Source organism: Zootoca vivipara, chromosome 8 (genome assembly GCF_965207765.1).
Source record: "Zootoca vivipara chromosome 8, rZooViv2.hap1.1, whole genome shotgun sequence".
In the NCBI taxonomy this organism is placed as follows: Eukaryota; Metazoa; Chordata; class Lepidosauria; order Squamata; family Lacertidae; genus Zootoca; species Zootoca vivipara.
This window is the reverse complement of record NC_142591.1, coordinates 24241293-24268910: the sequence shown is the minus strand read 5'-3', so window position 1 is coordinate 24268910 and position 27618 is coordinate 24241293. Positions and strand designations below refer to the sequence as shown.

Genomic DNA, 27618 nt, shown 5'->3' with positions numbered 1-27618 from the left:
GGCTGCTGAGTGCTGAAGTTCTAACATGGGCTGAATAAGTTCCAGCTGCTCAGTCCTGCTCCCTTTCCTCAGTGGACCTGGGAAGGAGCTGTTGCCTGGCAACCGCCTCCAGCAAGGAAAGGCTGCTACCTTTCTGCATCAACCAGCTAAGGCACCAGGTGAAAACCTGCCTTTTTGCAGTTGCAATACTGACTTGTGTATTGGGAAACCCAACAGAATATTGGCATGGTGTACTATTTTGTTATTATGTTTCTTCATCATCATCATTAATTAAATTTATATGCCGCCCTTCACCTGAAGATCACAGGGTGGTTCAGAACATAAAAATACAACATGAGAACACAAAATACATGTGAATACCAGAATAAAACAAAACCAATAACCCCCTTCCAACAAACAGGCAATATCATGAACTTTCAATGCTAGCCAGCTAAAAGTTTTGCAGATGTGAGCGCTTTTATTAGCTCTGAAAAATTCTACTGCACTTTCCCATATGGTAAGCTTTCTGGATTCTGGGTGCTTTTTGGTGGCGTTTTCACCACAAACTATCAAATGAGCACACTGAGTCAACTACGGTCACACTGAACTCTTGTGTTTTATGATATGATATATTTATTATTTGATTATTTAATTAATTTGTGTTTTCACGAGTCCTATGTTTCACTCCGAAGGGCTTTTTCCCCTTTCCTCAGCACACAGCCTCTCCTCTCTCAACCGTCACTTGTCTTAAACCAAAAGCGAGTGCGGCCAACCTTTTATACGTAAAGCGACGGCACGAGCGCTTCCCTAACGGCGACCGCGCACGCGCGTACCTCCGCCCCTTTTCCCCAACCCACAGACCGCCTCCCTACGAACGAATGACGTCTTATGCCCCGCCTCCCTTATTGGCCGGTTTCAGCTTCCTTGGCGCGCGCGGCCGCTCGGATAAAAAGGAACGAGGCGCGGCAACATGTTTGCCCCGCTGAGGTGGCTCCGCGAGGGCCCCCGTCATGTGCTGGTTTGCGAGGGGAGCCACGTGCGGCACGAGCGGTCCCGCCACGCGGCCCACGTGCGGGACCACGCTTTCAATTGCCAGGTGAGTGGGGGGGTGGGGGTGAAAATGGGGGTAACGGAATCCTGAGCGGCGCCTCAAGCCTGTGCGAACTTCGCTGGTGGCTTCCGAGGGATGAGGTAGTTCAGGATTGCACCGCCTCATTGACTTCTACAGGTGCATCTGCGATTACCGCCTTGGCGAACGGCCGTTTCTTAAAAGCTTTTTATGTAAAATTGAAACTTCTAGGCGGTGCTTGCTGAGTTTCATGGCCATGTGGCAGTGATAAAAGTGGCGAATTCCTAGCGTCCTGCTCCTTCTAAAGCTATAGGGCTGGGTTTTGCTTTATTTTTTTTGCCATGTAGCAAAGCTATCAAGGCTTCAATACCAAAGCAGTCGCCCCCCCCTACTGATTCCCCCCCCGCGCCTGATAAAGGGGGAGTGTTCCTTGCTTACTATTCTGTGGCTTTCTGATTGGTCCTACCTGGTGTTTGTTTTTTTCTGGAAAAAGGTGGGGGAATTCACCAGGAAGTTTGTATGGCTGTGGGCTCCCACTGCCACAGAAGTGGCTAAATGTAAGATGTGATTAATAAACACAGGCAGACAATGATCTGGATTATTAATAGCCAAAATTTATTGATCACAGGTGCAGGTAATCTATATTTGGCTCAGGCATTGGGTGTTCCAGCCCTTCCCCCCAGACAAAAATAATAATTATTTAATTTTAAAAAGGTAAGGGAATTCAGTTCCCCCAAGTTCCTGCAAAAAACCCTCCCGTCTGGACATAACAATTCTTTTCAAAATAAAACAGCGTATTACCCAGTGCCATAGCTGGGGGGGGGGGGGCTGCGTTTTTTGCCCCAGGTAAAGCTTCTACAGGGGTGTCAATGAGGCTCCCAGCCTTTGTGTGTGTGATATTATTCTATACTATTCTAATGATTGTTGAATGTTACATTATTTGATTGCTTATTTTAAAGCTATGTTTTATTATCACATTTTTGTATTGCATTAAATTGTTATATGGTTGTTTTGTATTGCATTAGATTCCATTTCTTCAGCTTGAGTATTGTAAGATAAAGGCAGCAAACAAAAGTGATGATGATGATGATGCACAAATGTGTGTGGGAGGGTTGTGCCAAACTGGGTCTTTTACCTGGGTGAAATCCTAGTTTTGCCCCGTGTTACCCCTGAACTGTAACCTACCTGTTCCTCTGCTCAGCTAATTTAGTAGGTTTTGAGATGTATATGTATCTGGTATGCAGACAGGATTGATGAACAGCTTCTCTAGATATGACATTGTTTTTGCTCCACTACATCACTGCCATTTGGCCTGAGGCTTTTGTTTTTTTAATATCAAATGGTGCCAGTTGGCTGCAAAATATGTGCACACACCTCTGCCAACTGAATATAGTGTTTTATGCCTTTGGTACCATTCTTCACAAATGCTTTTGCCACAATACATACATTAGTTATTAAGGTACTTGCAAGACCTTGCTTTTTTTGCAAGCACTTGCTTTTGCTGCAATACACTAATTATTAGTTTCAGACAGTATCTTTAACAATGTGGTATTTATTTAACATTTCTATCTCATGAGGCACTTAGAACAGCATTTTAAAAACTCAACCCATTCAAGACTGTATTATTTATTCAGTCTCTAACCAACTTACATATAAAATTAAAAATCAACCAGCATGTTATACTACAGAACAGCGCCAACACACCCATCAAATGAAATTAAAAAGAACAAAACATAAAACAGATTAAAAGCCACCAGTGTGAATTCTATTCAGTAACACAATCCAAAAGCATGGCTTCAATAAGCACATACTATACTTAAACCAAAATACAGTGGTACCTCTACTTACGAATAACTCTACTTACGAATGAATGGAGCTCCGTCCGCCATCTTGGATGCAGTTTAGATAGGATTTTTTCTACTTACGAATTTTTAGATAGGGTTGCTTCTACTTACAAATTTTTTCTCCCAATGCATTCCTATGGGATTCGACTTACAATTTTTTTCGACTTACGAATGTGCGTTCGGAACACATTAAATTTGTAAGTAGAGGTACCACTGTATGGGCCAAACTAGATGTGACACACAGCTGCATGGCTATGAGTTTAAAGATAGCTTCACTCACCACCCTTACATGAGCCTTTTGTTCTAAAAAATCAGACATGAGTGGGGTAGACCCACATTTAAACACATCGGCCTATCACATCATATCTACCGGTAACTTGGCCCTTGGTTTTAAAACCTAAAAGTATCTTGGCACATCACTATGATGCTACTGTATTATTTAATTTTTTGCTGGTTTCAAGTTTAAAATTCTACTGAGGGTTGTGCAGAGAATAAAATATTCCCTGACAGAAAGGTTTAACTGTCTAACAGACATGACACTAAAGGGCTTATGAGACAATGGAGGGAAAAGGGAAAGTATGGATTAAATTAAAGCTTAATACCAACAGTATTAATGTATTTAGTACTCACTGCCTTGCAGGATATCTTCAGGAGTGGAGTCCCTTCAATAGATGGATGGCATCTTGTATGCCTCCTTCCGACAACTCCTGCAGCCAAACTGATGCTAAATGTATTGCTTTCCTTTTCTTTGGACAACATCAACAGGCTGGGGGCAGGATCATATGTAGTTTGGGCAGCCTAGGACTTCCGTGGGGAGGAGGGGATACTTGTGGCCCTGCAGGTGTTGGAGGACTCCAAACTTCCATCAGTCCCAGACACTTTCTTGCAAACATTTGTAAATGTAGAGATAGCTTGTAGCTGTGTTCAGCATGAACAAGCCTACAGACAGTGTACCTAACACAGGAATGCTGGGAGAATAAAGCAGGATAAATCCTTGGCATCTTGACTTTCTTGGTGGAAGAATTCGTTACAAATACACAAGTATTTGGGTACTAGCTGTTCATACTAGGTTAAAAACATTGCTTTGTTTGAGATATTATTTTATATAAAACAGCCAGCATTGTATTCATGTTTATCTGTGGAGCTATGTAAAATGCATTTTGCGGTCTGTTTATCAATGATCATAATACCTAATTTATACCCCAAATGTTCTTGGAATAGGTGTCCTTTTTTATCCCTGACTGTGGATCTGTTCCAGAAGCACTAAAAAATACAGTTGCAGATATTGGGCAGTACTACTTGGTGAAGAATTTGTCGCTCCATGAGTTAATTGCACAGGAATTTATTAACACATTTGTGAAGAAAGGTAAGAAACCATTGAAATAGATAAGAACATAGCTGCCAAGTTTTCCCTTTTCTCGCGAGGAAGCCTATTCAGCATAAGGGAAAATCCCTTAAAATAAGGGATAACTTGGCAGCTATGGATAAGAAAGCATGACTGCAACTCTGTTTCATAGAGGTGGATTGTAATTAATTTCAGGAAAATATTCGGCTCCTGAAGGATTTTTGAAGAGAAGCAGCTTAGAAAAATTGGGTGTTTTTGTTTTTGCTTTTTGGCATTTCATTCAGTTGTAACAGCCCCTGCCTACTTTGGCTCTAACATTGTGTCCAATATAATAGTTCTGAGGGTTTGGGGTGCCTTGTCTTCTGGCTGCAGGAGTTTTTGTTTTTTTGCTGCAGGAGATGTTGAAAGCTAGGTGTTGTAATCCTTGAATGCAGTATTTTATTGTGATGGTAAAAGGTAAAGGACTCCCAAATGGTTAAGTCTAATCAAAGGCGAATATGGGGTGTGGCGCTCATTTCACTTTCAGGCCGAGGGAGTCCACAGACCGCTTTCCAGGTCATGTGGAAACTAAACTGCTTCTGGTGCAGTGGGACACAGTGACGAGTGCCAGAGTGCACAGAAACACCATTTACCTTCCCCCCCACACACACCTATTTTTCTACATGCACTGGTGTGCTTTCGAACTTCTAGGTTTGCAGAAGCTGGGATAGAGCAACGGGAGCTCACCCCATCACACGGATTTGAACTGCCGACCTTCCAATCGGCAAGCCCAAGAGACTCAGTGGTTTAGACCACAGTGCCACCCATGTCCATTTACCTTTACATTTTTACTAGAAGTAACATCACAACAAGTAGAGGCAGCATTCCCAGATTAGTTTAACTATTGCAGTTTCTTTGAAGAACATAATATAATAAAAACAAACAAACAAACAAAAACTATTAACGACTTTAAAAAAGAAACAATATACTCTGAAGTCTTTCTGTGTTTTAGGTTCATGTTATGCTCTTACGTATAAAACAAGGATTGACCAAGACAATACAGCTGCTCTGCTACCAACAGGTATGATATCATGCTGAAAACAAATAGATTTAGCATTTTTCAAATTTTATAGTACAGTACTAAAAAGTATCATTCAGTTGGACTAGCTAGTAGTCTATAGAAGCTGTGTGTGTGCGCGCACACAGAATAGAGGGGGATGTAAATCATATACTCACCTGGCCCAAAGATCATAGACGATCTAGTGTGCATATTTGTGCTTCTCAACACAAATATAAGAAAATGTGCAACTAAGGTATTCCAGGCCTAGTCTTGATTCACATGGCCTTTTATTCTCTTTTTGAGGATTAAGGGTTGTAAGACTCAGGCCTCAAAGCATATAGACCTATGTGTACAGCCTTCACATCATATTGTATATTGTACTCCTGCTCTGCCAGTATGCATAGGCAATCCTTAGCTAGGTAAGTGTATGAACCAGTCCATAGAATGTGTATACATAACAAGCTGCTTTCCAAAATACATAGTCGAAAATTAGAATCAATGTAGTTGATCCCTGTTATCTTCTGATTATGACTGTTCACAATTTTAGTTCAGCGTTATTAGTGCATTTTGTGTTTTTACTTTGTAGTATGTATTAAGAAGTCAGAAAATATGATTACTTGCAATTATTTTTGTTTATAGGCAAATTAATTATATCAGTAGACAAGGATACTTATGAAGAGCTTGGACTGCAAGGCCGTCCTTCTCTGTATTCTGGTAAAAAGCCGATGAGATACAGTAAGTACCTATTTCTTGGATAACACCCCACTTTTTCCAGTTCTTGGGTTTCTTATGAATATAGGACATCACACCCTCAGCTTTTGAGGTTTGGAATTTGAGTTGTATTCTGCTTGAATAAACAGATTTGCCCCCTACAGATAAATTTTCCTGCTCAAACAAGGGAAATGCTTAAATAAGTAGTTCTCAACTCATGTAGCTTGTGCAGATGCATGTGCCTACTTCAGTGTGCATCCCTATTTATATCATAATACTCAACTCATTGCTAGCTCATTTGCAAAGCTAAGCAGGATCTGGTATGGTTTCAAGTTGGATGGAAGACCACATTGAGTGTGCCGCATTGCAGAGTGTTGGACTAGATGACCCTCGGGGTCCCTTCCAACTCTACAGTTCTATGATTCAGTCTGTCTTTTGATACAGACTAGGCTACTGTACATATCCCAATCTTGGGCCAGTAAACGTTGTGTGGAACTAGGGATGAATTAAGGTCAGTATTCATTGCCAGGGATCAATTCAAAGTGCGTTAATGGCATGTAAATCTGATATCGATATCTCTCACAGGGCACATGCTCCTATTCAAGCCCATCAGAGTTTCAAAATGTGCTAGTAAGGCCTTGTTGTAGAACCCTTCCTCTAGGGAGATAAGGTTATTCTCTCCTAGGAGCAGGACCATTTTTTGTGGCTCCTGTGGAATGCGCTTCCTGAGGAAGTCTGCATGTTCGCTTCAGGTTAAGTACAGACTTCCGGAACCAATTGTGTACTTAAACCGAGGTACCACTGTACTGTAAATAATGAATACCTGGTGTATACGCATTAACGTTTTTTATTGCAATATTTAGCTTCTTTTTAGGAAGAGTACCTACTTAGTTATCCAGGTAGCATAAGATTTACTGATACTATGTTCACATCAAAATTTACACTTTCTCCTTTTAATAGTTATTACTGTTGACTTGACTGATTCAACCTTCAGTCCTGATTGTAAGAAATACAACAGAGTGATCTGGGCCTTGAAGGAAAAAATGCCACTAGAGTTTGATTTCTTGATGGCTTGGCACCAAACAGGTAACAGCACATTAACCATAAAAGGGAATTGTGGAAGACATACATTATGAATACCATTCTATTCTAAAGGCTGATTCTGGTGTTTTTACATGTGGCCTATGGGTGTCTATACACATTTAAAGTGCATGTAAATGTAATATAGGAAGGGTAATGTGTCTGTCAGGAGAGCCCCTTGTTTGGCAAGACTGTAGACCTTAGTTTGGGAAGTGCATATCTTTTCTAAAAAATGGGGTTTCTTTTATGTAATAGGCTGGAATGCTTAGGCATCGAAAGTAGAACTAAATTTGTGGGAGATGATGGTATGTATTAGACACCAAAAACAATTGATTTTTTTGGGTTTTTGAGGAATCAGTAAATGAGGGAGTACATATATATATTAAATGTACAAGAGAATTATTATTATTATTATTATTATTATTATTATTATTATTATTATTATTATACAGATAAGCCTTAAAGATTGTGTGGATAGGATAAGGGGAGTGTATTAGAATTATGACCTTGTGTACTTCCTAATTTGCAATTATTTTTCATGTATTCTTGCATTTTCCCAATAATTTCATTTTTCAGTTTAAACCTCTAATAATGTTGATCACGCAAATTCCAGCAAAGTGGCACAGTCTGGTTGCTCTCCTAAGTGCTAAATGGATCTGAAAGTATACTTTTTATACTAAAAGGAATGTGACAATTTGTGGGATTGAGAGGAGGAGGTTGGAAATCTTAGGCTCTGGCACGGCATAGATAAACAGTAGATTTAATTTCGACACTGTATTTCACTAAAGCTATCTTTCCAAATTGTACACAATCATAAAAGAGTTTGAATAGTTTGAAACAAAATGCTCCTTTTAAAGTCTGTTTCTTTTTTTTAACTTTTGGGGTGTGTTGTTTGCATTCAAGGATCAGAAGAATCAAGTTTGATGTCATACTTTTCCAAAAACCAAATACAGGCACTTCAGCCAAAAATAACATTCAACACATTAAGAAATGTGCAGTGTCCAGTTCTGGAGAGCAACAAATTGGAAGGAGAGCCAGAAACAGCATGCAGTGCTCAGGAATTATTTGAATGGCTAGGTGCCATTTTCACTCATACTGGCTTGTAAGTATCTGTTGCTTGTTGTAAGTATATATACCTGACTATTTTTCTTCAAAAGAAATCCAAATGACTATCAAATTACACACACACACACACACACACACACACACACACACACACACACACACAAGTATTAAAAATAGTAGGAAAAACATCACTACAAAATGGCAAAACCCATCATATTTTCAAAATGAAAGGAACAGGCAAGCAAAAGGGGGAGTATCCACAATACAAGTCATCCACTTTCAGGCACCTGTTGAACTCCTTTTTCTGCCGACAGAGCCAAGCCACTGGTTAAACTTTCCAGCCATTTTAATGATTTTTAAAATTGTTTTTGTTGTCTTTTGTGTTTTATTATGCTTGTATAAATTGTTGTACACTGCCTTGATATTTTAAGTAATTTGGTGGTATATAAATATTTGTATAAATAAAAGTTATTTAGACACTGTAGTGCAGGCATCCCCAAACTCGGCCCTCCAGATGTTTTGGGACTGCAATTCCCATCATCCCTGACCACTGGTCCTGTTAGCTAGGGATGATGGGAGTTGTAGTCCCAAAACATCTGGAGGGCCGAGTTTGGGGATGCCTGCTGTAGTGCATAATGTCATTCGGATAGTTATTATCATATCTAGGTTATTAAAAGGAAGCTGAATTTTTCTGCTGAACATCACTGTTGTCCACAGATCTCAAAGGGCACAATCTACTGACACAATGGGAATTGTACAGGAGAATTTACTAAATGGATTTTGTCCAGTGAAAGGGAAAATTATTCAGCACTTGGTGATTTAGCTGCATAGCGCACAGATTTTTAAAGCAGAACATTTATTTAGCAGTCAGTATGTTAAAATATTAAAGAGTCTTGCATAGGGTCTTACTTGGCATATCTTCTTTCTTGCAGAGAAAATACATCCTCTAGTTTCTTATCAACATATTCATGCCCTCAACCGAGCACAACAGTAGAACAAGCTTTGTTGTGTACAATAACTGGCTTTATACTTCCAGAGAAGATAATTCATTTGTTTGAACAAATATGGTAAGCAGTTAGCTATACAATCTGTCCTATTCAGCATGTTATAACTACACCTGGAGTTGATCAAATTGAGACCAAAACACACCTAACAACACCATTAAATACCAGTGAACTGACTTCTGAATATACATGCATTGGGTTGCACTGCATGTGTGTTTATGTAAAACTGTATATTATATTGGTTTCAGTGTTTTTCCAATCATTTGATCCACAGCCAATTTCAGGCTTGTTACACAAGCAGAAGTCCTTGTTCAGGGTTTCCACTGATGGCGCTGGTTAGGTGAATCCCTCCCTGTGTGTTTATTTGAACAATCTTATGTACATACTCATTATCAGTAAGACTTATTTCTCTGTATATATCCATAGGATCAAGCTGTTTGCTGAACAGCTATAATTTAACTTCTCTTGCAAAGCTTAATATAATTTATAGTTTTGCTTCCCTTTTCCTCCCCACAACAGTTCCTATTTTGAAGAACCAAAGTTGGCTCACTGGATATCTCTCATTGTTCATGGCTTTGCTGACAGCCCTGTTTCCTGGAAAGAAAGTGAACATGGTTTCCTAAAAGGCGGGGAGAATTTATACAACTTCGTAATTTTTAGGAGCTTGGATTACTGGCTTCAAATGGCAGTTGGAGCATATGATGATTGTCCTTAAATAATGACTACTGAAGGCATTCAAAGGTGTTGTATTATTAAGTAGGCATTTTTGTAAAATTATAAAAAGTACCCTTTTAAAAATGTGCTTGAAATCAAACACAAAGGTGAAATCATTTTCATTTTAATTTTCTTTTGAAAATTAGTTGTATGTTTAAGTGTGTGTGTTTATATGTGTGTGTGAAGTTGGTTTAAAATCCTGGTATAAAAACAATGACACGTAAATAAAAACATTTATTCTACCTTTTGGAGAAAAATGTTTTTAATTTACGTAAGAAGTTGCAGAAGCAACAATTATTAGACTTTGCTCGTACCAATGTGGCAGCTACTAGGAAGGATTGTACCAGTTCCTAGAGCCAGCATATCGGTACAGCTAGAACCCTTGCCTTATCAGAGAAGAGCATCTCAATCCCTTTTCCTTGCCCTTTGTGCTGCACAGCTGTGCTGTCTTTTTTTATTGGGCTGTGTGTGTGAATTCTGATTACAGCACAATACCATTGGAAATTACTAAGAATAAAATGACATTTATATAATGGGAGGCGACTTTGCAACGTGTCTGCTGCTTGTGTCATGGGAACCATTTTTATCATTTCCCGTGATCCAATGAAATGACTGCAATAAAACACAGCTGAACTTACTGGATGAAGAATTGGGAGTTTGCCAGCAACTGTGATAGTTGGGTGGAGATCTCATAGCAGCATTTCTACTATAATGGAAATGGTTGCTAGGACAAGATATTGTATCTGACAGTAAGCTCCTGTTAGTAGAAAGGTAAAACTGATGCTTACTTTCTAGGTTTACCAAATTGTGACCTATTCCAAGTGCCTCTTGTTATAATAATTTCAGGTCAGCAAGATTTTCAGGTGCCTCAAGTCCCTATTCAATCTTGCACCATCTTGTCTGTTGGGGAGCGGAACTAGAGTCCTTTAATTTAATACTTACAAGTTCCTTTTATATCAGCTCTTACAAGGTGATCATAAAATGTTAAATACATTTGAAACATGATATTCTAGACATTAACTTCCGAACAATGGCATGCAGCACCAGTAGAGTTGGGTTCTCCCAGAATAATGCATTGCTGTTCTTGAGCTTTTACTCAACAGGTCAGAATCTGGCAACTCCAATGGCATTTCAGCATACTCAGAAGCAAATACTGATTGGGTAGAAAACATGCAGACTGAATGGCTGGAAAGTGATTTACCTTCAACGTCACAACTTGCAAATTACTTCAACCATATAAAGTAAAATAAATAGGACAAATGCAACAAACTATAGTAGATAAACTCACTGCAGCATAATAAGTTGAGCCTGTTAAGATCAAAGCAACTGCAGTTGCCTTGTTGTTTAGTCGTGTCCGACTCTTTGTGACCCCATGGACCATAGCACGCCAGGCACTCCTGTCTTCCACTGCATCCCGCAGTTTGGTCAAACTCATGTTCGTAGCTTCGAGAACACTGTCCAACCATCTTGTCCTCTGTCGTCCCCTTCTCCTAGTGCCCTCCATCTTTCCCAACATCAAGGTCTTTTCCAAGGAGTCTTCTCTTCTCATGAGGTGGCCAAAGTATTGGAGCCTCTGCTGTCACCATCTGCAGTGATCAAGTTGCCTTAAAGACAGCCTTTTCCCTAATTGCTGTGCTGAGATCTTGGTCCTTGCTTGTCAGTGAAGCTCAAAGCCAGACAGGAAGGAAGTGAGCTCAGTTGTGGAAAGGGGTAGGTGTAATATACTTAATGAAAACCCTTCAAGAATGGAAATCTACACCAGGGGGATTGTGACCTTATTCAATTTGTTAGACATGAATTCAGCAAAAAATAAATTTACACAGCATTTAGTAACAGATTACAGAAGTAAAATATTATGACCAGAAATTATTACAGCAACTGTTGGCATTGTTTAAAAAATGTGGCCGGGGGGGGGGGGGTGCCTCATGATGCTATATACTGGCAATCCTAGGAGCATTGCTGCTCTGTAAATACTCTATTATTATTTTTGGCAGAGAGCATGTTTTTGAAATCCTTGCTCGACATTATTTTGTTTGTTTTTAAACATTATTATTATTAATTATTATTAACCAGAGTATTTTTTTACTTGGCATAGTGGCCTTTCAGACAGTCGGTTTGAGCTTCAGCTTTGAGCTAGTTCACAGAGTCTCGGCGAGTAGGCTGAGCATGTAACATTGTACAGCGGTATAATGAGCAACCTGGCCATCAAATTTTGCACCATCTGAAATTTTTGAACCATCTTCCAAGACAGCCCCACATATAATGCATTGCAGTACTCTATGCAGGAAACAATGGATGACATCATGTTTAAAACCGGTTGCCTAAGCGTACAGTGTTAACACATGACCATGACATACCCCCACACCATAGATCCGTGGTTTGCTAATGCTTACATATTTATATGCTAGCAATTTGTTTCAGATGTGATGCGTATCCTTGCATGGATCAAGTTTCATTTATTTTATGTGCCCAATGTCACATTTGAATTGCTGCATAATTATTTTTGCTTTTTTTTCTGGATGGTGATAAATAAGTCACACTAAAAATATAAAAAATATAAAAAGGAAGGAAGACCGCATAGACAGGTGGAGCTGAACACATTTCTCTACAAGATTGGAATTTGCTCCATTTTAATCTTCACAGCTGTTTGCTGTCTCTCTCTTGAGGGGGGGAAACACACACTGCACATCCATTAAAAATATATTAAATTCCCCCCCCAAAAAAACTAAGAAAGATGCCTGCAAAGTAAATGTTTACACCTTTTCTTCATTGTTATGGAGATTTAATCCAAATCATTCCACTGCACATTTTAAAAAAGTTTTATTTAAACAGGAGAGGTAGAACTAAAGGTCAAAAAGAAATACACAGAATAGGATTACTGTAAACATGTTGAAGCAGCTCGGCTTTTACTGAGAAGATGTACACCTCTCAATATAAGTCCACTTAGCCGTTCTTTTGTATTGCCATTAGAAAATGAAACCATTCACTTAAGAAAAACTTTCGCTAGCTTAAATTGCTCAATCCTCTTAATCATGACAGTAGCCTTATCTAGTGAGCTCAACCAATTTATGTTTTAAAATAGCCACAAGACAACCTTATAGAATCTATAGCAGATCTGTGAGTGACCATGTAAATAAACAGAAGAGATACTGAGTGCTTAATCTAAGGGAGGTTTAAATTGAAAAAGGCTCAAGGCATGTGGATCTGAAAGCATTTTGGGGGATTTAAATTATGGATTAGATACATAACATCATACTTCTGAAAGCCTCATCATGGTCTGAAGCACTGCTTTATGTCTTCTGAACACAATGCCAACTGCACTGAATCTGGCACCTGCTGTTGTAATTAGCTTTTCTGGAATGGTTTGTAACACACTCTGGCCAAAGGCTTCTCTCTCCTTCCCTCCCCCCTCCTCACCCCCTTCTGTGCTGCTGTGGTGGCAAAATCCAACACTCTTCCTTTTGCAGTTTTCCATCTATTGATCCTTTTCTACTGTCAGCAACATGAGACAATATTTTCAGGTGATGAAACCCAATTTTGGTCAATTAAAAAAGAGCCAAGAAGGCTTTCTACAAGCAATAAGAGTCAACAGAAGTGAATAGTGGGTACTAAATTAAATGAAAGAAGAAGCTTCTGAAATAAAAAATTGAAGCACTGTCAAAGTATTTCAGTGTATCTGAATAAGTGTGCATGCACACAAAAGCTCATACCAATGACAAACTTAGTTGGTCTCTAAGGTGCTACTGGAAGGAATTTTTTTATTTTGTCAAAATTTAGGCTTTGATATGAAACGGAGTTGGCTGGAGCTCACTCATCTGTGTAGGTAGTTTGGAGATGAATTAATACTTGCATATATCTATGCATTTTCCCAAGTAGAAAGTTGACTTTGTAATTCTCCAGAGCAGAAGAATCCAATAGTTTAAGTTCATATTTGTTTCATTTTGAACTGGAAAGGCCATCCAGATTTTTCCAGTGCAATGTGCTTATGTAGAGTAAATGTTGTGACCTAACAATTTTTGCTGAAAGGCAAACAACCATAAACCTTTAAAAATGTGTTTTAGAGAAATAATGCATGAACCAATGCACTGTGCCAAGTTTGTAACATAATGCTTAGTATACTATTGCTTCAATTTAGCAATAGAGAACTTGCAGCATTGTTTGGAGAGTTCATGAGAATTCTCATTCAGATGTAGAGGGACTTTGTGATATTCATCTGGTGCTCTTCTCTGGGCTTAATTAATTCAGCCAGTGATTGTGCACGTCATCATTTGTGTCCAATTGGAAACAACAAAGTTAAGCTACACCAGGATCAAGTCTTGTATAGGCGACGGTAGAGATACGTTAGGGAGTAACTGGGTATTATGATGAATACAGATACATTTTAGTTGCTTGGTTTAGGATCCTGCAACTGTTTTTCATATCTTCAGAAGCTTAAGACCTGGCTGCTGTAGGTAAATTCAAATCAGGTGACAATAACCACTTGAAAACATAATTTCATTGTGTGCTGAAGCAGTCATTTGTAGCTTCCTGCCATTCATATTGTCCAACTTTATCAATCCTGTCCACCCCCACCCCCAATTTTCTAGCAACTGCAAAGGGGTGACAAAGTTGGGCTTAGCATTCACCAAGGCATTAAATTGCTACCGTATGGCTCTTCTGAATCTACCTTGTAATGTACCTTCATGAGGCTGATCTGGAAGACTGTTGATAGACTTGATTCTTCCTTCCCTAGGGTGATCTGATGAGCACATATTACACTAGAAAGTTGGCACTGACTTACTAGAGATAGGGAGGGGGGAGGGAGGGAAGCTGCTGTTTTTTGACATGCTTTAAACCCTACCTTGCACACAGCCCAGAATTTATTGTTGCCATTAAGTGCAGTCATGATATTCTAAGAACAGTGTGTGCCTTCAGGCAACTTTAGCTCTTAAAAGAAATACATTATCAGTTGCCACAACTCAGTGGCTTGCTAGGGTCTTACATCTTCTGAAAGAACACAAGACCTTTCATATTTTAATTCACTATATATTTTGGAAAGTTGTTTGGTTCCTCTCTGCATTAACCAAATTTTGCATGATGGTTCCTGAGATTAAGGAGTGGGCTTTCTTCTGTTTGGATACAGTTGGACACCATTTTGAACCACTGATTTTCACAACTGATTTCAAAACTCCACTGAATTTTCTTTGGGGGGGGGAGTGGGTTCTTAGAATTCCCAAGCAATAGCAGGTATGAGGCTTCTAGATCACAATATTTTATCTTATAAAAATATGCAGTCCGCATTGGGGATGCTCAAGCTTTGTTGCTAAAAATCATTCAGGACATTGTGGTGTGAAACGGAATGGCTTGGTCTGATGCAGGAAGGCCTTTCTTGTGGTCCCTTTAAGCAACTTAATTTTACTGCAGCAATTAAAATATATTTCCTGAAAATGTCATCATGTAAAAACTTGAAGAAATGAAACTGAATTATTTTTGGAAAAAATAGTCTGAAGCCTTTGGTGAAATGTCTGTTTCCAAAAGTAACCATGGACTGTTGATTTCTTCAATTCATTTCCTAACTCCCAAAGCGAAATATTGTAACTTGCTTGTCAATTGAGTTGATGCAGTGATTTTGGTTCTCATGGGCTTCTAGCCCAAAAAGCCTTAGAACTGGCAATTACTGCTGTCCTGGGAAATATAGAAACGGTTCTTCATTTTCTGTCCCTTTCTGTTCTCTATTTTATTGCCAGAGGTCTGAAGGTATTTCTCTGTGTCATTAAGATACCAGGAGCATATGTTATCTTGTTGATAGTGTTTTAGATAGTGTTGTATTGGCAGTGTATAGCAGTACCTCAGTTTAAGAACAGTCCAGTTTAAGAGCGATTTGGTTTACAAACTACGCAAAACCAGAAATAGTGTCTTGGTTTGAGAACTTTACCTCGGTCTAAGAACGGAATCCAAACGGTGGAAGGGCACCGGCAGCGGGAGGCCTCGTTAGGGAAAGCGTGCCTCGGTTTAAGAACGGTTTTGGTTCAAGAACGGCCTTCTGGAACGGATTAAGTTCGTAAACTGAGGTACCACTGTATTCTTAAACACACGTAATAGCAACCAATGCTACTTCCGAGTAAAATGTGCTTAGTAGCGCAGACAAATTTTTAAAATATCCTCACGTGCCCTTCACCCATGTATTTCACTCTTCTCCCTGTATCTACAAAAGAAGACTGAGTCACCCTGATCCATGAGTGCTCTGTGTCCAGGAAACCTCTCCCATTATATCCTGAGCAAATTATCAGAACTGCCAATTTGGAAGAGCACACAAAGTTAACACACGGCAGCATATTACATACATAATTGGGGAGTACATATGTGAGGCAACTGGATGCCCAGTCTGCAGTATTGAATCGTTTCCTTGTTACACTTCCTTGGAATGGAGGTCATTTCCTGCAAATTAAAACACCAAAAGGCAGCCCTTGCCCCCCCCCGTCCCCCATAGATGCCCATGGTCACAGTTGGTGTTTCTGTGATACAAGCTTTATTTGCATGTATACATAGCCTGAACGTGAGAGCACTTTCACCTCATTAACTTTCCAACACGTCCTGTTCACCCACCCACTAGGTTTCTAGTGCCATAGCTGTCTCTTTCAGACCTGGTTTCAAGAATGGCAGTCTCTCTTGTTCTCTTTCAGACACAGACACATTGATTACATCTCCAGCCACGGCAGGAGGGAAGAAAGACATGCACCCTTCCACATGGATCCCCAGGTATTTTGTTTCCGTAGCAACACTTCACCCGTACTTGGTCATCACTTTAGTTGTGCAAAGACAAGTTGTCTTTTAGCGATCCACGATGATTGGGGTGGGGTGGGGGTATCAACTAGAGCCTTGATTTCTCTTATATCTTCCCCCCCCCCCCAGCGGAAAAAATGGTGGTTGTAGCACATACATCTTCCGACACAGCAGATTACAAAACTGAAGCATTCCCCTTCAAAACAGCGTGAGGCTAGAGGGGGGAGCCATGTATCAATCCTTTATTCAACATCATTCAGTCCCTCTACTCCTTTATCGGTGGAACAAAGAGTAAGTAAGTAAAATCTAATAAATTCCACTTGGTGGGGTTTTTTTTTAAAAAAAAAAAATTCCAAGTTTTCCTGCGGTTCTGTTCATTTAAATGGAGGTTGTGCAACATCAGTATTTGGAGGGTTGTGTCCATAGAAAATAGCAAGCTACGTTATGTCTGGATGTTTTTAAAGCTGGTTGGATCTCCCTTCACCGTATAATGTATCATGACCCTCGAGTGAATAGAAACTACCCCCATTGCTATGAGTACCAGAGCTTTTAGAGCAGAGTACTTGCATTTACCTGTGGAGGGCTCCTAAGAGAAGAAGTCACACCTCTTCAAAGGGTAAAATATAAACCACACTCTTGGCTTCTTTGTAAAAAATAAAGAATCAAATGGCTTATTGTTGTGACCCAGTTCACAGCTAGGACACAAATGGCTTTGAATTAACCCCATATTGGGGCAACATTGATTGTGAAAGTGCCCTTATTCAGATTTGCAGCCACGTTGCATGTTCAGGATTAAGGTTTGGTTCAAATTAACTTGCTTTATTGCCGAATGTCATATGTGGTCTTAGACACAAGTGTCTATAAAGCTCATACCCCTACATACTCATTTGCATATAGCTCATACATCACTCCCTGAAAACCACAGGCATTGTAAATTATTAGCTCAAGCCAAAGGGCTCTTTATTAGGTCAGTCTAAGGCATGTGTGCAATCTTTGCAGGGCTGTAACTGTAATGCTGCATAAAATCAAATCGTACAGCAAGATCTGAAAGAGCATTTGAGACATTCTGCTATGTCAGTCTTCAAGGGAGAGATCATATTTCACTAATTTGCATTTTCCTTTCTCCTTTCAAAATGGGCAAGGGAATCAATCTGACATTCAAATGTGAAACCTAGAAGTGTGCCCTAAACAAAACTGCCAGACTTCATTCCAGAATCTCTAGTGACCATTGGAATCAAAACATTTACAAGGTGAGAAATAAACCAACTTGCTCACTTTGGTCGGTTAGCTAGAAATGACACCAGTACTATACAGTGTGTGTTACACTTTAGATTGGGGGGAAATATAGTACATAGTGGTTTTTTGTTGTTCCCTTTTGCATGAGTGGGTGAATGACACAAAAAGTTACAAAATAATCTGACCAATTGACATATTGCATTAATCTGCCAGTAGCCCTGTGCCTGCAAGGGGAAAGGGCACTCAGGCCCTATCATTTGGCCAAAGGTACAAGAGCCCCTGCCTGCTATTCAGATAAGAACAGGTACAAGGGAAGAGCATCTAGTCCCAAATGCTCATTTATAGCTCACCACTTTGTTCTTGCATTGAAGAATTGATCTCCCTTTCCTACCTGTTCACCCTGCTTCCTTTCCATTGAGTATATTTGAAAGCCTGGTGGCAGTGCCTGTCTCTGCTTTACAGAACAAGTACAGTACATAAAAAACATTTAAACAAAATACAAACAAACATATCAATATTTCTTAACTTCATATTTTATTTAACTGCTGCTGCTGGGTCCCACTGGCTCAGGGCGCACAGCTGCTGGGCATCTGCAGGTAGACCTATGTCTTATTTTCGGGGTATGTCTTATATTTTAAAAATCTTAAAAATCCTGCCATGGCTTATATTATGACTACGGCTTAAAAAGGGGAAAACACGGTACTTAAGAAAACGGCTGCTTTCAAGTTGGTCCCCAGATGACAGAATATGCTTTTTAGAAGAGGAACTGATTTTTATTTTTTTAAATGGTACACTAGCCTAGCAGAGGTTAGAGACAAACTGGAAGTCTGTACAACTCACTGTTGGGTAAAATAAAGTTTAAAAACACAACAACACTGAAGGTTTATCATACTGGTTCACACCATCAAAAAGACCCCCTTCCTTTTTTCCCAATAAATGGGAATAGAAACTTCAAACTCATTAAAAAAACATGGTACAATGAGATGGCTGGGTGGAAAACCAAAAACTGACCTAGATTCTAAAAGGTAGAAAATGTTCCGTAATTGCTTCTGGTATGTGAAGATAACAGTCATTTGGGAGAATATCGTCATGTGTGTTTTTCTATACTTTTATTTTTGCCTTAGGCCTAAGAGTCAATGCAAGTGAAGTTTGTAGCTGAGACTGAACTTCCCACTTGACACCGTTGGAAAGAGCTAATCCAGTTATATCTACACTGAATCATCTAAGAGGTATACCAGATTGAAGTGTTAATCTCCTGACCTTTTCTATAACTGTTTTAATTTGCTATGTCTGCAAATGAGGAAATTAAGTAGAACAGTCTCGGGATAACTAGCAGTGTTTACAGGAAAACTGCAATTTTTAAAGGATTTGTAAAGCTGGAATGAAGTACCGTATTTCCTGGGGGAGTGAAGGCAGGGAGATGGAGGAGAAAGAGAACTACACACTGCAGCAATTTTAAGAGGTGTTAAGAAATATTAGTTTTATTTTAACCAGTTCACAGCTGAATATTTATTCTATAAAAACTTTACAGATTGTACAGTTTATATATAGTTCTAACTACTAGAACAACAAAAAAGTAGGTCCCACAGATGCAAAAATACTGTACCAATCCAAGGTAAAAGCAGATTTACACACTGTACAACTCTCCACTAGGATGAGGTGGTCAGGCTCCAAGTATAAAGTTCCAAACTGTACAAAAATAATGTTTGATTCCTTCCCCCCACCCACCCGCCCCTATTCTTCATACATTCAGTAAGATTGCAAACAGATACCCAAGTATAGATATCTGGAGTCAGGAATCATCACACACCCCTGAAAGGAATGCAAAATAGGTATTGTTTACAAAGGTCACTCTTGTGCATCAATACTGCGTATTTTATGCATGCTGATCCAATAATGGCAATCTGCACATGGAAAACCAGGTTTCATGGGCATAGTGCCTTTCTGGATGCAGTCCCATGAGCACAAAAGGGCACTGTGCGGGGGGCGGGGGCAGGGAAGAGAAAATTGCATCCAGCATCTGGGTGTTGCAGTGTGATACTCTTGTATCAAGTATGCACTGCCAAACAGACGGGTGATTCTTCTAACTTGAAGGCAGAGGAGCCAATTCCAAGAATGCATTCTGACATGAAATCAGGTGACAGATCTTCTCGCCTGGCAGTGGAGATCCTCATCCACTGCAGAATGCACGCAGCCTGCTGCTGCATGTAAAGATCTCTGGATCAGGCCCATAGTGTGGAATTCAAATTAAAAACAAAAGATATTAAACATCTAATATAAGGTAAGGTGTTTTTTGTTGTAAAAAAAGGGAATATTTAATAGTGTGCCAAAAGAAATTTTAACTTATTAAATAAAATATATTCTACATGAAGCTAAAAATGAACATAAAATACATTTTTTTGGTGTAATTCAAACAGAAGAACAAAAAGAACAAACCAGCAAACCGAAGAACCAAAAAACCAAAAACAAACCTTATATAGAGTTGTTTTCTCACCCAGCAACAGAAGCAATTATGTAGTTAAAATAATAAAACTTGCTAAGACTAAGCTATAATTTAAGATATCCATAGTATATATGGTATTTCAGTGATTCACTAATACTGCAAATGAAGCTTCTTTTTCAACAACAGACTGGCTTCTTCATGCTCTCTGGGTAGGAATTGGGCATGCTCCCCCAAACAAGAAGGGCTGAGTGTTTTTTATAGCATAAATCCTGAGCACACTCATTTTTTTGTAGGAGGGGGGGGGGAAGAGACAGAGAAAATAGACCATTTTATTACAGGGATTTCTTTTAAAAAATAATTGATTTTTTTTAATGCATCATTACTTGAGGTATTTAGAACCTTCCTCAGAATTCAAGGCAATGCCTCTTCTCAACTAACTCTTTTTGGGCAGTGAAAGTAAGGGCTGGCCAATACCCGTTTCAATTCTGTACTCTAGTGAAAAAATATCTCATTGCTTCAGGACCTTCCTGCCACATACAAAATAATGCAACACCTCATTTTATCCACCTTTTTCTTCTGATACAGTACTAGCCAATGATAAAGTAGAAGACAAAAGTTTGGTAGTGCACTCCATTATAAATTTTTTTTTTAGTTCGTGTATATAAAGAAATATAATATATATATTTATAATCTATATATGGAGAAAAGAAATTTGTTCAATGCTTAACATACAGTAACTTCTTTAATTTTTTTTTAAAAAACCTTGACAATAAAACCATGTTCTCCTCAAGCTTTAGTCCCACTCTTTTCTGTGAGTTGGGACTTTTAAATTCATTTAGAGCATCCATGAAACCCAGATGTCCCAAAGTAAATACAATTCCAGTGTCAATGAGCATCTCTTCAAAATTCATCAATCTTTCTCTGCAAGTATTTCAACATTGAGTCCATCCCTTGAGCAGAACCCCAAATTTTCTTTAGAACTTCACACTCTTTGTCATTTGCCTGTTCCAAGTCCACCTTCATAATACTACGAACTAAACCTTTGGATTCTTCAAGTACCTACATAAAATGAAGAAGATACAGTAAGCATGTGGTTATATGAAACAAGAAATATGCCGTGGTTGGGCATAGTGCAAAGGTTGCCCTCTTTGCAATATATGAGAGGAAGGGCGAAGCCCAATGGCAGCTATTCTGTTACAAATGACAATTTTAATGATCACTTTTGTACTGTTTATATTGGCTGCTGTACGTTTTCACTGTATATATTGATGGAGACCACCATTCAATATATCAATACTTATACCATTCATTTCCATGGGGGAAGGGAATCAAGGCATGCACCATCTTTGAGTGGGGGTTAACTCCTCTCTGCATTTACTTGATCCGCTTTCTGTTTCTCGGCCATCCTTGAGTGGGATGGCATGTTGGGAAATGGCTGACTAACATGGACAGAGGGGGACTTTAGGAGTCCCTAAGCTTTATCCAAGGACAGCCTGGCCTCCTCCAACTCAGCTTTCCCAAACTGAGCAGGAGGATCTGTGAGCAGGCTCAACTAAATGTGTTTACAGTTCACCGCGCAATCAGGGACATTACGCACAATCATAGTATTTGGTAACTGGAAAGATGTAATTCTTCCTCCAAATTAAAAAGAATAGGCCATTGCTCTCTGCGTCTGCCACATGGAGTGTAGAAATGAGGAAGTCATGATATACGATGAAGGGAAACACCTCAAAGCTGGTGGTAAGTTCCCCTACGCCAGCTCAGCTGAAGATAAGCCGGCATAGCTTGCTTATCCTGGCCCAGCCATCTGAGCTGAATGTGAGTCCCTTCAAAAGGAGTAGAACCAGTGGGTTAAGACGTAGGCTTGGGCATGTGACCTAGCAACTTGGCTTTTCTTCCTTCTGCGGAACAGCAGCAGCAGCTGCCTCACTGCTGAACAGGATTTGGATCTGGTGTAACTCTACGCTGGCTTAACTTGCACCAGCTTGCTCTATGCAGACTTCTTGCGCGTACAATTGCTCCCCCAATGCCTTAACTGTGCTAGAACCCAGGTGTGTGAGTTTAAGAATTAGGACAGAAAAATAGTATTTTCAGTAATGAATTTTCAGTAATGATTATGTAACAAACCAAATAATGTTTGTTGCATCTCTGACTCTGGTTCATTAATAAGAAGCTCAACCTATGCATAGCGTAGCCAAGAGGGTTGCATTGAATACTGTTTTTTTATTATGTAAGTAGGACTTACGCAGGGTGGAACCCTGTAGATTTAACCCTAAATATTTATTTGATGTGATGGCAGGGTTGGTTATTTTTTGTCTGTCTTAACCAAGCAAATATAAACAGAAACAAAACACCGCTATGGACACTCTGTTCAAATATCAAAGCAGTTAAAAGGAGCTCTTTCTATCTACAGTTTAGAACAAGATATTTTTGGCTAGCTCACTCAGTACAACTGTGATCCTTACTCTAAAACGTAAGACTAACTTTATAAAGCTGCCGAGGTTCACTTTCCAGATTTATGTAAAAATTCCCACAACATGTCAAATGGCTTATTTAAAAGCTGTATTAGAAGTGTGGACAGCTTTCAGGTGGACCTTAGAAAAGGTAAGTGTTCATGGGATCAGTTCACACTCACTTCCCCCTCCAACAAGCTGTCCCATGATGTAGTTGGGCATATATTTCATATAACCTAAGTACGAACAAGACTTTATGCAGATACAACAGCTGCTATTGCATTCATGGCCACTGGGGAAAATGCTGGCATAATTACGGAAATTGCTTCTGCTTGCACATTCACACAACCCAATTTACATTGTGGCTTCCCCATGTTTTGGGGTGTATTCATCGCTTGGGAGGGCTCAGCACTGCTCAAACACTGAGAAAATTCACTATGTGAAGTGTTCCTTAGCCACTATAATAGCTACAATCACTTATTCAGCCTTATGTGAAATAAGGTAAAAGAAACTTACAACAGAATTACATGTGACAAGTTCCTTAATTCGAACCATGACTTCTTGTGTGAATGTTCCTGGCCAAAAAACTTGCGACACCAGTCCCTTGGCACATGCTTCTTGTGCAGTCAGTTTCCTTCCACTGAATAACATTTCATTTGCCTGAGGAAAATAGTAATGTTTTTTGTAACATGAAATATGATGAGATTATCAAAACATTTTGAATACAAACCTTTGCTGTTTCTAGAAATACCTCTACAGGTTGGAACAATTTACTGGCCTGGACTATTTCTTCTTGTTTTGTTTTTCCTTTTCCATGGAATGAAACAAAATCAAAGACTAAATCTACCACTAATAAATATTTAGTGCTAGCATGCAAGGCCCTGTCTAGAAGTAACACAGTGCAAGGTTTGGAATATAAGCATGGCATACAATTTAGGTCTTTCAACTGAATAGCTTTTAAAATGTGCACTCTGCTAAAATCTCAATATAGATCTTTGCATCAGATAATGAAGGAATTGGGAAACAACCATTAAAGAAAGAAAGAAAGAAAAAATCCAAACATTCTTAGAAAGGTATTTTTTAAAATACAATTTCTATCATTGTTGAATAAATGAGCAAAACAAGCAAGTATGGTCTTAATTACAACCTTCACTGATTCAGATTGGCTTAGTTGATCGACTAGCCAATTAAAGCCTGTAGCACTAGACAAGCATGAAAGGAAATGGCATGGTGTGACAAACAGAAACTCTGCATAAGCAGCAGATGCTAAATGAGGATGCCAAAAATTTGCTTAATAAATAAATAATGCTCTTAAAAAAACTTTTTTATCCTGTTAATATATTACATACTTGAAAGATCCTGCAAATGAGATGAGTTTCACGTTTTTAATTGGCTTGAATCTAGATAGCATTATGTATTTTTAATTATGAAAATTTGGTATATTTTCATATTGGATGCCAATGAGAATTGCATGCACAAATCCCTCACATCAATGGATCTCGTAGGTAAAACTGTTGGTGCCAAAGTAAGGCAAACACATACTGCATTATGACATATCCATTTATAAGAAGAGACTATGGGGACAAGTAGTGTATAAATCATCCAAATAAAAGAATACCTAACTTGTTCCTGAACCAGAGCTCGCTCAATTCAATGAGAGCATCTCTTCTTTTTTTAGACTGAGACAAAGCATTATTATAGGCAGATCACAAACTTTGAAACCAAGTTTTTAAAAACAGACACTCTTTTGGAAGTATTTGATTTCTGTTGTTCTTGTTTAATCTGGAAAGCAGTCTAGTTTGTACAGGCAAAATTGAGAACAAATTCCACTTGAAACAGTTTCAGCTAGCAAGACTCTGGTTTAAATGATCCGGTGCCATCACATTTTAAAATTTACGTTCCATACAGTCTACTTTAAGTTTCAGCCAAAACACCCACTTGCATACATTTGAGTATCAAACTTCTTTGTGCATCAGATTGCGGCATATTGTTTGTTTTTTCAGTGAAAGCCAAGTTTGGTTGCGCACAACACAAGCAAGTTTGGTGAGCACACAAATGCCAATTTTTATTTTTATGACTTCAAAAATGGGACAAATTTGGGGCCAGAACCGTACCGCCAAAATGGTACTGTTCCATTTGTTAAGGGAAGGGTGGCAACCCTAGTTCCAATGCAACTGAGCTGCTACTTCTTATACAAAATACTGGGGATGCCAATTGTTATACAGTACAAGTTACCATGCAAATATTATAGATGTATTTTAATTTGGACACACTAGCTTTTCAGACTTTAAAATAATGGCTTAAATGGATTTAAACTGTGATAAAAGTTCCAGATATTGTGAAAACTGAAATATGGGTACTGAATTCGAATTAATTTGTGAACTAAACATGATGCATGAAAAGAGCCGACAGACTGAACATATTTAGCATGACTAATACTTGGTTAAATAATGGAGTGGCTTTGAGCCATATCATGAAATGACTCACAAACATGCAAATAGGTGTCCCCAAGTTTACAAACGGGCAATCTAAGGCTCAAGAATATAAAATCCTCTCTTATGGCTGTGGGATGAAACAGTGCTAGGGTTGCACAAGCAAGCCCACTAACCTCTGATCTGTAGCCATACTTTCACCAAAATATGTTCTCTAATATCCAACCACACAGTCACTATCAAATATACGGTACCATAAAGAAGATTTTTTATATATAATATTTAATTTAATGTGTTAAAGATCCCCACGCCAGGAAATGTAAAGCATTTTTCTTTTTAAAGTGTGTTATACAAGTTGAAAGGGAAAGCTGTGAATCATACAAACAAGTCGTGCAAAATTCCAAATACATGTACACATTCATAAACTCAAGCATGATGAAGACCCTCACCCAAGAGTCCAAAACTCAACTAGCATTCTTGCAACTTCCTGAAATCACAGCATTTTTTTTTTTACTCTTTGGAGGGTTGAAGAACTTTGAATAATTAATACAGTGACTGTAACAAGATAGCCTCACAAAGGACCTCTCACAACAAAGGACACCCAAAATGTCACCAGCGTTATCACAAAATCAAATCAGTGCTACTATTTACATATGCCATTCAGCTCAGTTTACAAGCTTGCTAAACTGCAATAGTTCCACTGATGTCACTAACATCCAAATCTTAACAGGACCATTACTACCCAAAGGAGGTATTTTACATGCCCAAATAATGTTCTGCATGAGCATCTATGGAAATGTGATTACAGCTGGTTTGGAAATTCATTTGTTGAGAGAGAAAGGAGAAGCAGCAGCTTTGACAATTCCTATACATCGCAAGAAAAAAAATGTAAAAAGCTGGGGGAAAGGGTATATGAAAACACCAGGCTTCAAACAAGAAGCTGTGATTAGATATCAGAGGTTTTCCTATTATTATGTTATCTGAACATGCCAGAATGCAGATATAAGCATTTCAGTGCATGAGAAAATATGAGCTAAAACTGAGCTGTCAACTTTTAAAGATGCCAACTGATTAGACAGAAGCTCTATTCGAATGTCATCAATTTTACCCGGTGTAATTAAATGCATTTCTAAACCTATGAGAGTTTTATCAGCAGGAGCTTGCAGAGAGGAAGACTAAATTTACGTAAACGTTACTTTAACAAAAATGAACGGATCAGCCACGTGTTTACAATGGTATTCAAGACCAATTAAAAGTCAGCTTTAAAATGTCATTTACCATTACAAATGATACTGTTCCTTTTTGACAATGGGAAATCTGATCACAGATCTGCCATGTAATGTGTAGTTTAGCCTTTCCTGGGAAGTCAAATCCCATGACAAATATTTCAGTGCTGCTTAATCATTATTTCTGTCTATCCTAGGGAGGGGAGAAACGACTACATTAGCATTTTTATTATCGCCTATTCCTAGCTCAAGCAAGTCTGAAATATCTGTGAAGACTGCATTGTAGGTCTATCAATGAGAAGCAATGCACAGCCAATGGATTATTTCGCTCTTTACAATCATGCATCTTGGCTCCGAGTATTGGAAGACTTGTTCCTTGCCTTGCTAGACTTTTCCTACCTGGCCTGGGAGGGTGGAGCCCTGACTGACTCCAGCTACAAAAGCTGAGGCTGCTGAACAGAATCCTTGGCTCGGGTATTGTTTGGGTGGGGTGGGGGGTTGTTGCTGTTAATTTTATGTGTGTTTATGTCGGCTCTTACATTGTTCAATTTGGTTGTGTACTTTTTGATGTTTTTGTTTACTGTTTGGGACTACTTTTGTTATGTTTGGAGTTACTGTACATAATTTTCCATATGTTGTAAGCTGCCTTGAGCATGGTTTAAACTTTGGAAAGGTGGCATACAAATAAAATGACTGACTGATTTATGCAAAGACTGAATATATTTTTATTTACTCCAGAAATGATACACAAAGCTTTATTATTTTTATACTAAGACTTCTTTATCTAATAATGTGGAAATGGTACCAACTGGGCGAATCTGATCATTCCTGGGTAAAATTACAAGCATGTTGGGATGAGCAATAAAGTAATGCCTACAAATGGAGACCATTTGTCTACAAATGGAGACCATTTGTCTACAAATGGAGACCATATTGTACTTGACAATATCCATATTCCAACAAACAATTCGCTCCACTTTCCCATTCACAATGAATCAGATAATCCAGAGTCTATTCCATCTTGTTAGAGCCTGAGCAGGCAAGTTTCTTCCTGAATACTAATTCTACTGCAAGGCATCTATGGCATTGCTTATACCTTATCTCCAATTTAATAAGTTTTTCAAGATCCTGTATTCAATTTCCAAGGACTTTTAAACAAGGGCTGCCTGACTAATAAATATATCCCACATTAATATCTTGAAGGTATTCCCTCATG

At 38.9% G+C, this 27618-nt stretch overlaps 2 protein-coding genes across 6 annotated transcripts in view; one reads left to right on the top strand and one right to left on the bottom strand.

The window, feature by feature from the left end:
• The first annotated feature begins 920 nt into the window (after positions 1-920).
• RPP40 (ribonuclease P/MRP subunit p40) lies at positions 921-27107 on the top strand. Of its 5 annotated transcripts, none has more exons than XR_015951361.1 (14): positions 921-1075; positions 4114-4258; positions 5229-5297; positions 5916-6011; positions 6948-7073; positions 7971-8169; positions 9065-9199; positions 9656-9877; positions 16513-16588; positions 16742-16903; positions 17755-17862; positions 18973-19077; positions 23736-23817; positions 26600-27107. XR_015951361.1 is itself a non-coding variant. In XM_035126399.3 (8 exons), the coding sequence occupies exons 1-8, from the start codon at positions 950-952 to the stop codon at positions 9849-9851; spliced, it is 1092 nt and encodes a 363-aa protein (XP_034982290.1). In that variant the 5' UTR covers positions 921-949; the 3' UTR covers positions 9852-10383. The 5 variants fall into 5 exon arrangements, 1 of the variants encoding a protein (XP_034982290.1); XR_015951360.1 differs by having other exon boundaries at positions 16742-16907; XR_015951363.1 differs by lacking the exon at positions 23736-23817.
• Positions 19302-27618, bottom strand: part of CDYL (chromodomain Y like) — a 92857-nt gene continuing 84540 nt past the window's right edge. The window contains exons 6-7 of the mRNA XM_035126396.3: positions 23261-23404; positions 19302-21350 (exon numbers count right to left, since the gene is read on the bottom strand). Coding sequence (XP_034982287.1) covers positions 21192-21350; positions 23261-23404 — 303 coding nt within the window. The 3' untranslated portion in view covers positions 19302-21191. The remainder of the gene's footprint in view (positions 21351-23260; positions 23405-27618) is intronic.